The sequence below is a fragment of the Hemitrygon akajei genome, chromosome 30, assembly GCF_048418815.1.
Source record: "Hemitrygon akajei chromosome 30, sHemAka1.3, whole genome shotgun sequence".
NCBI lineage: Eukaryota > Metazoa > Chordata > Chondrichthyes > Myliobatiformes > Dasyatidae > Hemitrygon > Hemitrygon akajei.
The window spans coordinates 35,218,881-35,236,143 of NC_133153.1; the positions used below are offsets into that span (position 1 = coordinate 35,218,881).

General features: G+C 40.4%; 1 protein-coding gene across 7 annotated transcripts in view; it reads left to right on the forward strand.

The window, feature by feature from the left end:
• akap13 (A-kinase anchoring protein 13) overlaps positions 1 to 17,263 on the forward strand; it is a 554,439-nt gene that overhangs the window by 240,995 nt on the left and 296,181 nt on the right. For all 7 annotated transcript variants that reach the window (XM_073032598.1, XM_073032600.1, XM_073032601.1 and 4 more), the window contains exon 7: positions 13,779 to 13,971. In XM_073032598.1, coding sequence (XP_072888699.1) covers positions 13,779 to 13,971 — 193 coding nt within the window. The remainder of the gene's footprint in view (positions 1 to 13,778; positions 13,972 to 17,263) is intronic.

Below are 17,263 nucleotides of genomic sequence, written 5' to 3' on the forward strand. Positions count from 1 at the left end.
AGCCAGCAAAGCAGCCCCAAACCATGATGCTCCTTCCACCATGCTTCACAGTTAGGATAAGATTTTGGTTTTAGTGTGCAGTGCCTTCTTTCCTCCAAACATAGTGGTGTGCAGTTCTGCTAAAAAGTTCAGCTTTTGTCTCATTTGCCTACAGAACATTGTGGAATATCCAGGTGCTCTTTTTCAAACTTGAATTGTGCAGTAATGTTTTTGTTCAAAGATTAGTGGTTTCCTCCATGGTGTCCTTTCATGAACACCATTCTTGTTAGGTGTTTTTCTTATAGTGGACTCATGACTAGAGACTTTAGCAAGTTCTAGAAATCTCTGCAGGTCTTTTGCTGTTACCCTTGGGTTCTTTTTCACCTTCTTCAGCATTGCACTGTGCTCTTGGTGTGATCTTTGCAGGATGCCCACTCTTAAGGTGAATAGTAACAGTACTGAATTTCCTCCATTTGTAGACAATTTGTCTTACTGTGCACTGATGAACAGTTTGGTCTTTAAGAAATGCTTTTGTAGCCTTTTCCAACTTCATGTATCTCTGCAATTCTTCTTCTAAGGTCCTCTGAAATTTGTTTCCAATGAGGCATATAAAAAGATCTTTCTTGAGAAAAGCAGGCTCCGTCATCAACCTGACATTGTGTGTCTTTTTATAGGGCAGGACACCTCTACAACCTACACTTCCAAGCCCATCTCAGTGATTGGAACATATAACTCCAAATAGCTTTTGTAAAAGGCCTTATCTCAGAGGTTCAGATACTTTTTTTTTGAACCTATACTGATTGTTTAAATGGAGTACTCAGTACTGATGAGAAGAAGTACAATTGTTTGTGTTATTATTTTGGGCAGATTATGTTTGTCTATTATTATGACTTAGATGAAGATCAGACCCCATTTTATGAGTAATTAATTCAGAAAAGCAGGTAATGGCAAAAAGATTCACATACTTTTCCTTGCAACTGTATGTGTACATGTGTGTAGATAGGCACCCAAGATTTTTTATATAAATTTTGTTTTAGGTGTTTATTTTTTGTCAACTGCATTAGTATGTCAGAAAATTTTAGATTTCCAAACATGTATTTTCCAAACATTTAAATGTTACAAATAAGTTTTTGTTGAAGAAAGTAGCATTAAGCAATAGACCACTTTTCAAATAAAAACCTGATTACTTTGCAGATTTATAGTTTGATGATTAGACAAAGATAACAAACAGGATGCTAATGATCAATGACATAATGAGTTGAATGAACTAAAACAGAAACGGTGTAGAAGGAATCAGACTGGGTGAAGAACAACCAAACTTAAAGGTGAGAGTTGCAAGATGTTTTGTCCAAGCTCTTCTGAAGAAGGGCAAAGAAATGGGCAAGGTGGAAGACCAGATATGCAGTGGCTGGCCAAGGAAACTGAGTGCAGCAGAAAGATGCATCATACTGACATCTATGCTAAATTGGAAGAGGTCTAGCACTGCTGTCAGCTCTGAACCACTGGAACCCATGTACATCTGGACAAGTTTTGTCTGAAGTGGTCTTCATGGAAGAACTGCTGCCAAAATGCCATTCCTCTGACCTGGAAACAAATCAAGAGACTCACCTAAACAAGGACAGGGATGCTGAACAATGGCAGCAGGTGCTCTGAACTGATGAGTCAAAGTTTGACATTTTTGGCTCAGACTGAAGGCAGTTTGTCCATGGAGGAGCTGGAGAGCGCTACCTGGACGAGTGTCTGCAGCCAACAGTGAAGCACAGTGGAGATTCCTTGCAAGTCTGGGGCTGTACTTCTCCAGTTGGAGCTGGTGATCTGGTCAGAATTAAGGGAATCCTCAATGCTGAGAAGTACAAGCAGACTCTTAGCTATCACACAGTACTATCAGCGAGGCATCTGATCAGTCCTAACTTCATTCTGCAGCAGGACAATGACCCCCAAACACACGGCCAAAGTCATAAAGAACTATCGTCAATGAAAGGAAGAACAGGGAGCTCTGCAACAGATGGTATGGTCTCCACAGAGCCCTGACCTCAACATCATCGAGGCTGTCTGGGATTACCTGGAGAAACAGAAGCAAGCGAGACAGCCAAAATCTACAGAAGAGCTGTGACAAATTCTCCAAGATGCTTGGAACAACCTACCAGCTGATTTTCTTACAAAACTGCACGACAGTGTACTGAAAGATAATTTAATCAGTTTTAAAGGCAAACGGTGGCCACACCAAATATTGATTTGATGTGGGGAGGGGGTTCTGTTTACTGCTATTTATAGGAATTTTTTTTTTAACTTTTCATTATTTTTGAAAGCATATTCACTTTACAGATTTTTACTTCACATGTGCTGAAGACTTTTGCACGGTACTTATATATAAATTAAATACTTACAGCAAAAAGAGAGCCAAAAATAGTGAGGTATACATGGGTTGGTTCATTATCCATTAAGAAATCTGATGGTGGAGGAGAAGAAGCTGTTCCTAGAACATTGAGTCCATGTCTTTAGGATCCTGCACCTCCTCTGTCATGGTAGCAATAAGAAAAGTGCATGTCTTGGTTGTTGGGGGTCCTTAATGATGGATGCCAAATAGCCTCTGTGCAGGCTGAGCAACTAGCGCTGGCTTGAATTGCTGAAGGTTATTGTCTCGTAAAGATCTTGGGAAAGAACCAGTGCTTTGGCTTTATCAAAGATCCCTGTGTACCAGTTAGAACAGGAGAGAAACTGTAAAACTTCCTTTAGAACTCTAAGAAATATTTTATTTCTTCACATAACCACTAAATTTCTTAATGTATTTCTTCCCAAGTATATATAGAAGCATTAAAACTAGAACCATCATCCCTCTGTCCCTCATCACTCCATACATAATGAGTCACTACCGTTTTGATGTCTCTCTCTGTCAGTTCCTCATGTATGATAATGTCTCCCCCACACTGTAGTAAGCTGTCTTACACTGTCAGTAGTAAGGAAGGGAACTGCAATGTCAGCAATCATATTGAGAGGACTAGCTATAAAAGCAAGGCTTTAATGCTTTAAAAGACATTGGTCAGAAAGCATTTGAAGAATTATGCCCCAAAATCTAAAATAAGTATCTGCTGGTATTGGAAAAATTCCAGAGGAGGTTCAGAACAATGATCCCAGAAATAAAAGTTATGGCTCTGGGCCTGTACTTCTCGAGTTTAGAAGCATGAGGGGGGTATCTTATTGGAACCTGCCAAATATGGACATGGAGAAGATGTTTCCAATAGTGATGAGTCTAGGACCAGAGGGCACAGTCTCAGAACAAAAGAATGTCCCTTTATAACATAGAGGAACAGGAATTTCTTTAGCCAGAGGATGGTGAATCTATGCAATTCATTGCCGCAGATGGCTCTGGAGGCCAAGTCACACGTAAAGTGGAGGTGATAGGTTTTTGGTTAGTAAGGGCATCAAAGGTTTACAGTGTGAAGGCAGGAGAATGTGGTGAAGAAAATGAAGCCGCCATGATTGAATGGTGAATAGACTGGATGGGCACTAGACCCCTTTGCAAGTACCGTAGCTCACCCCTAAACCACTTCAAATCTCCATCGCATCTCCGTTTGTAAAGTAACTTCCAAATTTCCCTCACCCGACTGATTAGCAAGGAAAGTGATGCACAAAGAAGTCTACAGATCATGGGTCAGACATTTCTGGCCTCCCACCTTTTCGCTACTCAGAATGAAATTTATTTTTTATTTGTGTAGCTTGATTTTGATTGACAGCAGAGTTGTTCTATCTCTGGTGCATTTGTCACTGAGTAATTTGGAAAATGGAACCATGTTTCATTTTGGTGCTAAGGTGGTATGATTTTAGTGCCCTCTGGTCTGGACTCTTCCACTATTGGAAACATCCTCACAACATCCATATTTCGTAGGTTTCAATGAGAGTCCCCTCTCATTCCTCTGAATTCTTGAGGGCTTTACATGCTAAGTTGCCTAAGTGTCAGATTCACCACCCTCTAGATAAAGAAGTTCCTTTTCATCTCTGTTCCAAAGGTTCATCCTTCTATTCTGAGCATGTTCACTCTGAGTTAGGGTGCCCACAATGTCTTGCTCACTGCTGGTGCTGTGGGAGGGGGTAGGATTTAACATTAGAAAATTAATTAATATTGCTTATACCTCTTCATCTAAAATCCCAGAATGTATTATCTCTTTGGATGCCGAAAAAGCATTTGATAGAGTCGAATGGTCATATTTATTCAATACATTGCAACATTTTAATTTTAGATCAAAATTTATATCATGGATTAAGTTAATATATCATAAACCTTTAGCTTCGGTTTTTACCAATAATCAAAAATCCCCTTTTTTTCAATTATTTCGCGGTACAAGGCAAGGTTGTCCTTTGAGCCCTTTATTATTTGATATTGCTTTAGAACCCTTGGCTATAGCTATTCGTGAATCACCCAATATTTTAGGCATTACCCGTGGAGAGACGATGTATAAGGTATCATTATATGCGGACGATTTGTTATTATATATATCTGATCCTGAAAGATCTATTCCTGCTATTTCTTCTTTACTTGCTCAAGTTAGTAATTTTTCTGGTTATAAATTGAATTTTAATAAGAGTGAACTTTTTCCATTAAATATGTATATTCCAATTTATAATCATGTACCATATAGAATCGTTACAGATTATTTTACCTATTTAGGTATTAAAATTACTAAAAAACATAAAGATTTGTTTAAAACTAATTTTTTACCCTTAATAGATCAAATTAAGCAACTTGCTAATAGATGGTCCCCACTATCTTTGTCTTTGGTAGGCAGAGTTAATGCCATTAAGATGATGATACTACCTAAATTTCTATATTTATTTCAAGCATTACCAATTTTTATCCCTAAATCTTTTTTTGATATGGTTGACTCTAAAATATCTTCCTATTTGTGGTAGAACAAAAATCCTAGATTAGGCAAAAAATATTTACAGAAGCCAAAGAAGGAGGGCGGCTTGGCTTTACCAAACCTAAGATTTTACTATTGGGCAGTTAATATACGGTATTTGATATTTTGGACACAAGAATTGACTACAGTAGCTGGCCCACAATGGGTAAATTTGGAATGTAAATCTGTGCAAGATTTCTCATTGATCTCAATCTTAGGATCTTCACTTCCTTTTTCGTTACTCAAAATTAATAAACAGATAACTAATCCCATAGTTAAGTATACATTACGAATCTGGTTTCAATTTCGTAAATCTTTTGGCTTGAATAAGTTTATACTGTCAAGTCCTATAATATCTAATTACTTCTTTCGGCCATCATCTATAGATCAAGCTTTTTTCCTATGGAAAACAAAAGGTATAACATGTTTTCGTGATCTGTTTTTGGATGATAACATTATGTCCTTTGAACAGTTATCTAACAAATACAATTTATCTAAAACCCATTTTTTTAGATACTTACAAATTAGAAATTTTCTATATAATGAATTAAAGTCTTTTTCGAAAGAATGTCCATTGGACATTACAGAGAGAATTCTAACTCTTAATCCTTATCAAAAGGGTTTAGTAGCTATCATTTACAATATGATTATGAAGGTACAGCCAGATATATCAGAAAAAATTAAGAAGGAATGGCAGGAAGAATTGCATTGCCCTATATCTGCTGAGCAATGGGAAAAAATTTTATTATTGGTAAACTCATCCTCTATTTGTGCTAAACATGCTCTAATACAATTCAAGGTTGTACACAGAGCCCACATGTCTAAAAATAAACTTGCTCGATTTTATTCTTATGTTAATCCAACCTGTGATAGATGTCATTCTGATATTGCTACATTGACCCATATGTTTTGGTCTTGTCCTTGTTTACAAAGCTATTGGAAGGATATTTTTAATATCATTTCAAGAGTTTTAAATATTAATCTTCAACCGCATCCTTTTACTGCAATCTTTGGTCTACCTATGATAGATAATATGTGTCTATCTGCTTCATCTCAGCGAATGATTGCATTTGTTACACTAATGGCTAGAAGATCTATTTTATTGAACTGGAAAGAAATTAATCCTCCAACTGTATTTCAGTGGCTCTCTCAAACCATTTCCTGTTTGAGTTTAGAAAAAATTAGAAGTGTGGTCTTTAACTCCTCAGTTAAATTTGAGGAAACTTGGAGACCATTTATTCAACATTTTCATGCGAATTAAATGGTCTGATCCTGAACCTTATTGTTACCATCCTGAATTGTATAAATGGAGGTTCGGAGTCATTGGCACTACTGTATGTATTTAACATTATACAATTGCCCATGTTAGTTTTTTTTTATATATTGTTTTTTTTTCTTCTTTTTGGGGTTTTTTCTTTGCTTTTCGTTTTAAATCCTTCATATTAATATTATAAGTTTGGGAGACTTTTTACATTGATAATATATAATTGATTATTAATGAATCTATTGTGTACTCTCAAATGTTTTTGTACTTATATTTTACTTATGTTTTTTTCTCAAAATCAATAAAAAGATTTGAAAAGGGAGGGGGTAGGGGCAGGTGGAAGAGGAGGAGTGTTGGGGCAGAGGATGGCGTGGGCACACATAGCCCCGAGGCAAAAGGCAAGGTCATGTGATTCCAAACAATTGGTTTATTGATCATTACAGAATGTCTCTCTGGTGCTTCCCACTCCCTCCCCTCTTCCTTCCCCTTTTCCCAACCATGATTCCCCTCTCCCTGCCCTCTTCCCGCTCTCAATCGACAACAGAGACCCATATCAGAATCAAATTCATCATCACTCACATTTGTCATGAATTTTTGTTTGCAGTGCAGTGCAATACATAAAATTACTACAGTACTGTGCAAAAGTCTTAGGCTCTCTCTCTCTCTCTCTCTCTCTCTCTCTCTCTCTCTCTATCTCTATCTCTCTATCTATCTCTCTCTTTCTATATATATATATATATATATATATATATACACACACACACAAGACTTCTGCACAGTACTATATTTGGTAGCTTTTAATGCCACTCCCCCATCGTTCTACCTTTAACTACCCCTACCATTAACTGAGGGGCTCATGGACTACATGTTGGGAACTCCTGTTCTGGACTCTAGGAGTACTTGCACGCTGAATTTCTTCAGTATGTTGTTGAATTATTCTGGGTTCTTATGGAGCCATTTCTGCAGACAGACTAAACGTGGCTAGCTGCAACGTAATACAACTCCCCCTCTGCACCAACAAGGGTCTTTAACCTTTCTGTCTCCAATGTCTCACAATCGCCACTTGCCCTGCCCTACCAATAATAACCTGGGAGTCACCACCAACTGGAAGTACAAGAGGATCAACCGCACAAGTGAAGATACAAAGCCACGCAGGTGGAAACACGAGACTGTGAATGATGAAACCTGGATCAACACTTCCTCTACTAGAGCAACTCAGTGAGTTGAGCAACGTCTGTGGGCGGAAAGGAATTATTCACATTTCAGGTTGAGATCTTGCTCCAGGATAGATGTGGCTCAACCTGCTGATTTCCTCTAGCAGATTGGGTGTTGTAGCCACGTGCATGTGCTACATGCAGGCACAGCTGGGAGTATGCTGGCATATGATTGGGTTCAGTTCTGTCTGCCTCATTGTAGGAAGGATGTGAAGGATTTAGACAGGGTGCGGAGGAAATTTACCAGGACTCTGCCTGGATTAGAGAGCGTGTCTAATGAGTGAAGACTGAGCAAGCTGTGACTTTTCTGCTTGGACGGAAGGAGCATGGGAGGTGGAGAGCCAGTGCTGTTTTCCTGGGGTGGTAATGGCTAATGGTGAAGACATAATTTTAAGGTATTGAATTGTGCCAGAGGTGGGTGCCAAGCTGATGATAGAGGCAGATACATTGGGAGCATTTAAGAGACTTGGAGAGACACACGTAAGAAAGGAAAATGGAGGAATATGTGGGAGCGAAGCACTAGGTAGATTTTGGAATAGGTTATAAGATTGGCACAACATTGTGGGCCAAAGGATCTGCACTGTGCTGTACTGTTCTGTGTTCTATGATGGGGACTCAACAGCTGAGAGACCAGAACGTTTCTGCCATCTACAAGGCACAACTCAGAGGGAGGATGGAATTTGTGCTCCGAAGCAGCACAGGATAAGGTCTCCACTTCATTTACCACCCTCAGTGTTCACGGACTCCACCTCTAGCGCACGTGGTTGTCCTGTGCACCACCACCTACAGAATGCACTGTAGTTTTTGAAGAAGACTCCACCAACAACGCCTCCAAAACCCGCGACTTCACCCACCAAGGAGGAGGGCAGCACCACCTCCCGCAAGTTTCCCCTTCAAATCGTACATCATCCTGACTTGGGAATTGTGCACCGTTCTTTCATCGTGGCCGAAGTTTCCTGCTCCAACAGTGCCTAGGGCAGAAGGGGGAGTTTCAAGAAAGTGGCTGGCCACCACCTTGAGGGCAAATAGGGGTAAACAATAAATGCTGGCAATGCCAATGATGCCCAGATCCCCAATGTGGAAACCCCAATCATCATTGAAGGTCAGAGGTCTTAATGTGCCATTATATTTCTGCTTTGTATGTCAGCATCATTGCAGTGACTGGGTAAGACAGAATAATTATAGTTAGCTTCACAATATAATCAGTGCCAATGGCTGCTTAACCACAGTTCATTGAAAATGTATTAAGATTAATGTAAGAGGAGCATTTGATGGCTCTCGGCCTGTAATCGCTCAAGTTTAGAAGGATGAGGAGGAGGATCTCATTGAAACCTATTGTAAATTGAAAGACCAAGACAGAGTGGATGTTAAGAGGATGCTTCCAATTTTGGGGGTGGTCTTGGTCCAAAGGGACCAGCCTCAGAATAAATGGATGTCCCTTTAGAACAGAGATGAGGAGGAATTTCTTCAGCCAGAGGGTGGTGAATTTGTGGAAGTAATTGCTGCAGACAGCTTTGGGGGCCAAATTATTGGGTATATTTAAAGTGGAGGTTGATAGGATCTTGATTGTGAAGGCATCAAAGTTTATGGGGATAAAAAGCAGGAGAATCAGATTGAGAGGGATAATAGATCAGCCATGATAGAATGATAAAGCAGACTCAAAGGGTCGAATAGCCTATTTCTGCTCCTATCTCTAATGGTCTAAAAAGAAGAACTTTATTCCTTATAAGAAGTCAAGGGCTTAATCTCATTAGTGTTATTTATAGCCCAGATTGGATGGACATAGTTAATCCATTAAGTGATTTAGTTGTTTTTAAGGGCACTCCCTTTCTGACTCATGGTGAGGATACTCCCAGATAAGTCATTTAAATGGCAGCCAGTGGGTTAAGGAGAGGTAAGAGATGTAGTGTACTGGCTCACGCATAGTCGCCAGCAAAATTTTGTCACTAATTAATAGTGAGAATTTAATATTTATAAAGGTTATAAAAGAAAATATAGGCAGGGTGAAGGATGACAAAGGATAAGTTTTTTTTAAACACAGTGGTGGCTGCGTGGAGCACCGTGTCGGGGTGGTGGTAAAGGCAGATATATCAGGAGCATTTAAGAAACTCTTAGATAGACACATGGATGAAAGAAGAATGGGGGTCTATTAATGGGGGAAAGGTTTAGATTGATCTTAGAGTAGGTTAAAAGGTCAGCACGACGCTGTGGGCCAAAGTCCTGTACTGTTTTATGTTCTATTATTATTTAGAAGACTGTCTGCCTTGATACTTAAGACATTTTGGGTTCACTGTGCTTAAAGACAATATAAAGATTAGCTTTATTTGTCACATGTGCATCGAAACATCAAAACTCAGTGAAATGAGTCATTTGTGTCAGCGACCAACACAGCATCTGGATTTGCTGGGAGCAGCTCACAAGTGTGGCCATGCTTCCAGTACCAACATAGCATGCCCACAACTTACTAATTGTAACCTTAACCCGTATGTCTTTGGAATATGGGAGGAAACTGGAGCACCTGGAAGAAACACATACGGTTACAGGAGAACATACAGTGGTGTGAGAATTGAATCCCAATCGCTGGCACTGTAAAGCGTTTTCCTCACCATTCACTACTGTGCTACAGTGACAGTAGCTCTGGTTGTCATTATATACCGGTAGTTTGAGTGGATTTGCCTGTGCCAAATCCGCAGATTTATGGGTACTGTAAATGCATCTAGACACCATTTGCAGTAAATCAGAGAAGAAATAAATATGCTTCACATGACACTGCACATGAAGTGGAAATATTTTCAGATGCAGTCAAGTTCTTGCTAGAACCAGATGCGGTTTGTGAACTTTGCTAATATATAGCCAGCCCCCAGGAGGGATATGGTGACCTGGGTGAGAATATTTGCAGACTCCACATATTTAAGTGCTAGAAGGTGTGTTTAAAAGGAGCGCTCCATCTCAAGTAACAATTAATTTCCAAGTGGGTTTACTCTCCGGGTTGGGTGTTCCTGTAAAAATGTGTTATATTAGTTTACGGATGCATTTTAGGATTTGGCAGTTTGTAAATTGTCATCAGGGAAACATTTAATGATAAAATGGGGGGGAAATTTCCAAGTCCAAAAATCAGAGCTTAACAGCTCTGAAATGAGAAGAAAGATTAAGATGCAGTGTGGTTTTATAGGTGTTGCTTTTTTTTGTGGTTACTGCATCAAGGTATGGGATTATTACTTGAAATTAATAGTAGCTTGGATATTTAAAAAGACGCATTCAAAAAATCAGGTTGAATCTTGTGTTATCTAAAAAGTCTTCTCACAGTATACAAAAACTACAGTGAACTGTCAGGTCAGCAGAAAAGGTCTACCATCACTGCAGGGATTGTACATGTCCACAGGACAAAGAAGCAGCCGGGAAAAACCATGGTTGACATTATCCACCCTGAAAACAGCCTTTTCCAAAAGCTCCCTTCTTGCAATTGCTTACAAGGCTACTAAAACTTCACATAATCTTAAATGTTTCTTCCCCGAGGTAGTCAGTCTGATCAACCGCTTAAGTTAGCCACCCCACCCCCTCAATATATTACCTCAGTCACTGCATTGGTATTGCATGCTGGTATTTATGCACATTTTATTCCTTATCTATACTTTAATTTCTAAATTTATGTATAATTCTTTATTCTTTATCATTGTTAATTTTGTTATTGTAAATTCAAAGTTCAAAGCAAATTACATATATGTCATTGTATACAACTCTGAGATTTGTTATCTTGTGGGCATACAAGAAACACAGTAAATCAATGAAAGACCTCCTCCGACAGAACATACAAGCAATCAATGTGCAAGGATAACAAACTGTGAAAATACAAAAAAAGTAATAATAAATCAGCAATAAACATCAAGATCATGAGATGAAGAGGCTTTGAAAATGAGTCCATTGGTTTGGGGACAGTTCGGCTGAGTGAAGTCATCTGCTTGGGTTCAAGAGCCTGATAGTTGAGGGGTAGTAACTGTTCCTGAAGGTGTGGGTCCTGAGGCTCCTGTCCCTTCTTCCTGATGGCAGCAGCATGCAGAGAACGTGGCCTGGATGGTGGGGATCCTTGATGATGGGTGCTGCCTTCCTACAATGGTGGGGAGGGCTTTACCCGTGATGGACTGAGCTGTATCCACTGCGACACTGTGATTTCCATACCAGGCCATGATGCAACCTGTTGATATGCTCTCCACCAAGCAAATATTGAAGTTTGTTAAAGCTTTAGATGTTGTGCTGAATCTTTGCAAAGAAGTAGAGGTGATGCTGTGTTTTCTTTGTCATGGCACTTACCTGCTGGGCCCAGGATAGATCCTCTGAAATGATAACACCAAGGAATTTAAAGTTGCTGATTCCCCTTTGAGCACTGGTTCATGCACCTCTAGTATCCTCCTCCTGAAGTCAATAATCAGCTCCCTAGTCTTACGGACATTGAGTAAGAGGTTGTTGTTGTGGCATCACTCAGCCAGATTTTCAATCTCCCTCCTATGTGCTGATTCATCACCACCTTTGATTCAGCCAATGACAGTGGTGTTGTCAGCAAATTTAAATCATAGCCACACCTATAAACCCAGTAGAGAAAGGGTCTAACCACATATCCCTGTGGTGTACCTGTGCTGTTGGCGATTGTGGAGGAGATGCTGTTGCCAATCCAAACTGACTGGGGTCTGCAAGTGAGTAAATGAAAGATTCAGTTGCACAATTGAGGCCAACATCTTAAAGCTTAGTGATTAGATTTCTCAGGATGATATTATTGAATTCTGAGCTGCATTCAATAAAGAACATTCTGATGTTTGCATCTTTGCTGTCCCGATGTTCCAAGGTCGTGTGAAGAGCCAATTAAATGGCATCTGCTATTGGCCTGTTATGATGGTAGGCAGACATACAAAGACTGCATATGGTGAATCAAGCTGAATCTTGATCATTGATTAACTTAATCTTCATCACGTTCTTGTCATCTTCAGTCAAATTGAATCCAGTTGATTCACATAATATCTCAAGTGATGTGAGGAGTTGTGAATCTGTGTGTTATTAGAGGAAAAAATAGTGTTCAGCATAGTCCCTGCTCCCTAGTGTATGATAGTATCCACCCAGTATTACCAATCATTGATCTACATCTCCCCATCGATGTTACAACTCCCTAGCAGCACTGTTATCCTGATATCAATATCTGCAATTTGTTTGTTCACTTTTGACTCAGGTGCCATTGCGAAAGCCAATGTTTATTGACATTTCCTGAGTACCTTGTGAAAAGTTGCTCTTTTGAACAAGCCAGACTGCTTCAGAAACAAGATGTTCAGTAGCGTCCTGCAATGGTTCAAGTTGATGACTTGGTTCCGGGCACAGAAGTAACTGATACAACTTGGTGTTCAACTTTGAAAGATGTGTTAGTCTGATCTCCAGCCATGAGACAGTTATTGGAAGTAGCATTGGCAAAGCAGAGTGCTGAGAATGTTTATCATAACTGGCTGAGAATGATCTCTTAAAGTTGCATATTGGAGTTGTACATGAATATTTGTAAACTCAGTTCAATTTCCCATTCTCATTCTGGCATGCCTGTCCATGGCCGCCTCTACTACATTGATGAAGCCAATCTCAGGTAGGAGGAGCAACCCGCCATTTTTTGTCTGGGTAACCTCCAATCTGACGGCATGGATGTTGATTTCTTAGACTTTTGGTAATTTCTACCCTCTCTCTCCACCTCGTTTTCTGTTCGCCTTTCTGGTTACCCTGTCACTCCTTCTCTCTTCACCTGGCTATCACCTCCCTCTGGTTCCCCCTTCCCATTTCTTCCATGGTCCACTGTGCTCTCCTATCTGATTCCTCCTCCTTAAGTCCTTTATTTCTTCCATCTATCCCTCCCAGCGTCTTACATCGTACCTCTGCCTCACCTGGTCTTACTGATCACCTGCCAGCTTGTACTCCTTCCCTTACTCTTTATTCTGGTCTGCTCCCTTCCTTTTCAGTCCTGATGAAGGGTCTCAGCTTGAAGCATCGGCTGTTTATTCCTCTTCGTAAATGCTGCCTGCCTTGCTGAGTTCCTGCAGCATTTTCTGTGCATTGTTGTAAACTCATTTTGCTCTGTTTCTCCAATACCTGGCTGCACTACGCCAAGTCGAGTTGAATGGAGGATGGATCCCCTTGGGACATGTGTCAGAAAGCTGCCAAGTGATCCCCTCACATCCCGATTTCAGCGGAAGCCGCAGGTGCTTGTTAAGCACCTCCCCACAGATGCGTAGCAGGAGAAAGCAGCTGCATTCTCTACAGTGGCTTCCCGGATGGAACCTTTGCTTTCACAATTCAGTGCTATCCTGAGCTGACGCCCCAAAGTCCTGTGAGTTGCTCCAATGTGTCAAAGCCGGTAGAACACTTCAGGATGTTTAACTGCTGCTGTTCCTTCTGTTTCAGACAAAACTCCGCTGCAGCTCTGCAAGAGGACGTAACACCGATTGTATCCTCTGAAGACTGCTCTGTGCAATTTCAGCAGCATCTGAATGTTTACATGTACACCATCAATAACCCCCAAGGAGCAGAGCTCAGTAGCGTGGAACACAACATCAGCGAACTGCAGAAGTACATCCACTCTCACAGGCGAGACATGGTAAGAATCAGCTTGGCTTCACAAACTCTTCACCGTCAGTTTGGTTTCAAAGCGCAAACCATTTTTAACCACAGAAGTTCTGTGTAAAACCTTGTCAGAGTCAGAATCACTGACATATGTCGTGAAATTTGTCGTTTTGTGGCGGCAGTGCAATGTAAGACATTAAAAAAAAAACTGTACTATTTTAAAATAAATATAGAGTGTGAAAGTGGAATAGTGAGTTCATGGACTGATCAGAAATCCAGTGGCAGAGGGGAAGAAGCTGTTCCTAAAGTATTCAGTGTGGGTCTTCAGGCTCCCATATTATCAACTCGATGGTAGCAATTAAAAGAGGGCATCCTGGATGGTGAGGGTCCCCACCTATCTTGAGAGGTACCACCTTAATCATCATAATAGAGTGAAAATCATAGAGCACTGCTGCAGATATACAGGCCCTTTGTCCCATTCCGTCTGTGCTGAACTATTATTCTACCTGAAGAAGCCCAAAACATCGACAGTTTACTTATTTCCATAGGTTTTGCCTGACCTGCTGAGTTCCTCCAGCGTTTTGTGTGTGTTACTATTATTCTGCTTTGTCACATTGAGCTGCACCTGGACCATAGCCCTCTGTACCCCTCCCACCTATATATCTGTCCAAACCTCTCTTAAATGTTGCCCTTAATGGTGGAGTGGGTTGTGCCCTCCATCAAACATAAAATTGTAATTATCATTTGACAATACACCGCCATATAAAACTAAAAGATCTTGATGATTTGGAGCATAATTTGAAATTTTACTCCAAATCATGGAGATTTTGAAGTAAGAGTTGGGTCCATCTTCTATCTCCTTCCTATTAACATTATACAGGAATAAATGAGACGTTGTTGAATCAATCATCAATCTGTTATGCATCGAATAGCTTTCTAAATTGTAAACACAAGATATTGTGCAGATGCTGGAAATCCTGAGCAACGCACACAAAATGGTGAAGGGACTTAGCAGGTCAGGCATCGTCTATGGAAATGAATAAACAATCAATGTTTTGGACCGAGACCCTTCTTCAGGTCTGAAAAGGAAGGGTGAAGAATAAAAAGGTGGGGAGGAAGGGAAAGAGTACAGGCAAGAAGATGATAGTTGAAGCCAGGTAGGTGAGAAAAGTAAAGGGAAGACGGAACCTGCTAGTTGGAGGAGAGTGGACCATAGGGGAAAGGGAAGAAGGAGGGGAATCAGGGGGAAATGATAGGCAGATGAGGAGAAGAGGCCAAAGGCCACAGTAGGGAATAGAAGAATGGGGGGGGCATATTTTTTTTTTACCAGAAGGAGCAATTAGTGTTCATGTCATCAGGTTGGAGGCTACCTAAATGGAATATGAGGTGTTGCTTTTCAGTGGCCTCATTGCAGCCATGTCATGTTGATACAGGAATGAGGATAGGAATTAAAAAGGTTGGCCACTGGGCAATTCTGCTTTTGGCAGAAGGAGTGAGGTGCTGGACAAAGCAGTCCCCCAATTTATGTCGGGTCTCACCAATGTAAAGGAGGCTCCATTGAGAGCACTGGACACAATAGACAAACTCAGCAGATTCACAGGTGAAGTGTTGCCTCACCTGAAAGGACTGTTTGGGACCCTAAATGGAGGTGAAGGAGGAGGTAAATGTGGCATTTCTGTCACTTCCAGAATGTGTGCCAATAAATGTGAAGGGATAATTACCTTCATCTTCATTTTAAATTACAATATTTCATTAGTATCATTATTTACCTTTACACATATTAATCATGCAATGACTATGAATAATTTATGAATATTATTTATCATTTATGACTGTTCCAAATAGCCCTACTGATCTGAAATGGGCAGTTTTCAAATGTTAGTTGTGCTATCAGACTTGCTGGATATCTTCTATATTTAATGTATAATGGGTGAATAAGTTGAGTTTCTTCTGTCTGCCTAAGAAAATTCAGCTTTTTAAATTGATCCACTGTCATCAGATTGCTCCAGAATCCAGCTTCTGCAGTCTCTTGTCGTCAGATGTGTTAATTTATTTGTTGGGGTGCAGTGTTCTGGAAGTGGCCCTGGTCATTCTGTGAACCTAGATGAAGAAATGCCACCATACGGTACTGTGCAAAAGTCTTAGGCACATATATGTATATAGTTCAGGTGCCTGAGGCTTTTGCACAGTACTGTATTTGCCAACGCAAAGCAAAGAGTGGGTTTGTAAATCAGGCAGGAGCAAAGGATGCTGGGAATGGTGAGAGTAGAGTGCCGTGAGAGGGGTGTGCGACAGGTGACTGAGAGGGATCGCCGGAGATTGGGGGGGGGGGGGGGTGCGTGGCGCGGGCAGACATACCCAGCCCTGAGAGACACCAGGCAAGGTCATTTGATTTTAAACAATTTGTTTATTGATGATTACAGAATGTTTCTCTGGTGATTCCCACTCCCTCTCTTCTGCCTTCCCCTTTTCCCAACCATAATCCCTGTCTCCCTGTCCCCTTCCCACTCTCAGTTTGCAATAGAGACCCGTCAGGTACAGGTTTATCATCACTCACATATGTCATGAAGTTGATTTTTTGCGGCAGCAGTACAGTCCAATACATAAAATTACTACAGTACTGTGCAAAATTCTTATGCACCCTAGCTATATATATGTGCCGAACTTTTACACAGTACTTACTGCATTACTTGATGCAGAGGAAGGCAAATTGATTATCACTTAAGGGTATGAGAACAGCATGTAAGAACAGTCCTGAATGGTTTCTAAACCAAATATATTTCCCTTTTACCTTTCAGCTGTGGAAGCAGATTCCATGCCCCTGCCTTAGCAGGAGCTTGGTTTAGTCCAGTTACCAAATCCAGAACCTCTGTTCATTCAGATTTGCACTTTTATCAAATTTCTACTTTATTCAGTTTTCTTTGATGAAAGTCAAGGCTGAAAAATCACTTCTTCTGTGATTAATCTTAGTGTGGTCATCTTTTTATAAATATGTAACTCTTGTTTTTCTGAAACTGCTTCTTGGTGCAATTATGTAGGAACAAGGTGGGGTAAGGTGGTGCCAATATTTATATGCTTTGGATATTCAAGTGTGTTCTTGGTTGAGATCTTGAAGCCCATATACTAAATGTGTTTTTCATTGCCATGATTGCTGCTTAAAATGGAAAACATTAAAATATTTTATAATGCAGAGAAGTAATTGTTAACAGACAGGTGATCTTTTTAACCAAGAATCAAGACCAGTTGCATCAGATTACATAATAAAATATAGAGCATAGAACAGTACACTCCCTTCATCTGCTGAGCTTGGGCCAACTGTTTAAACT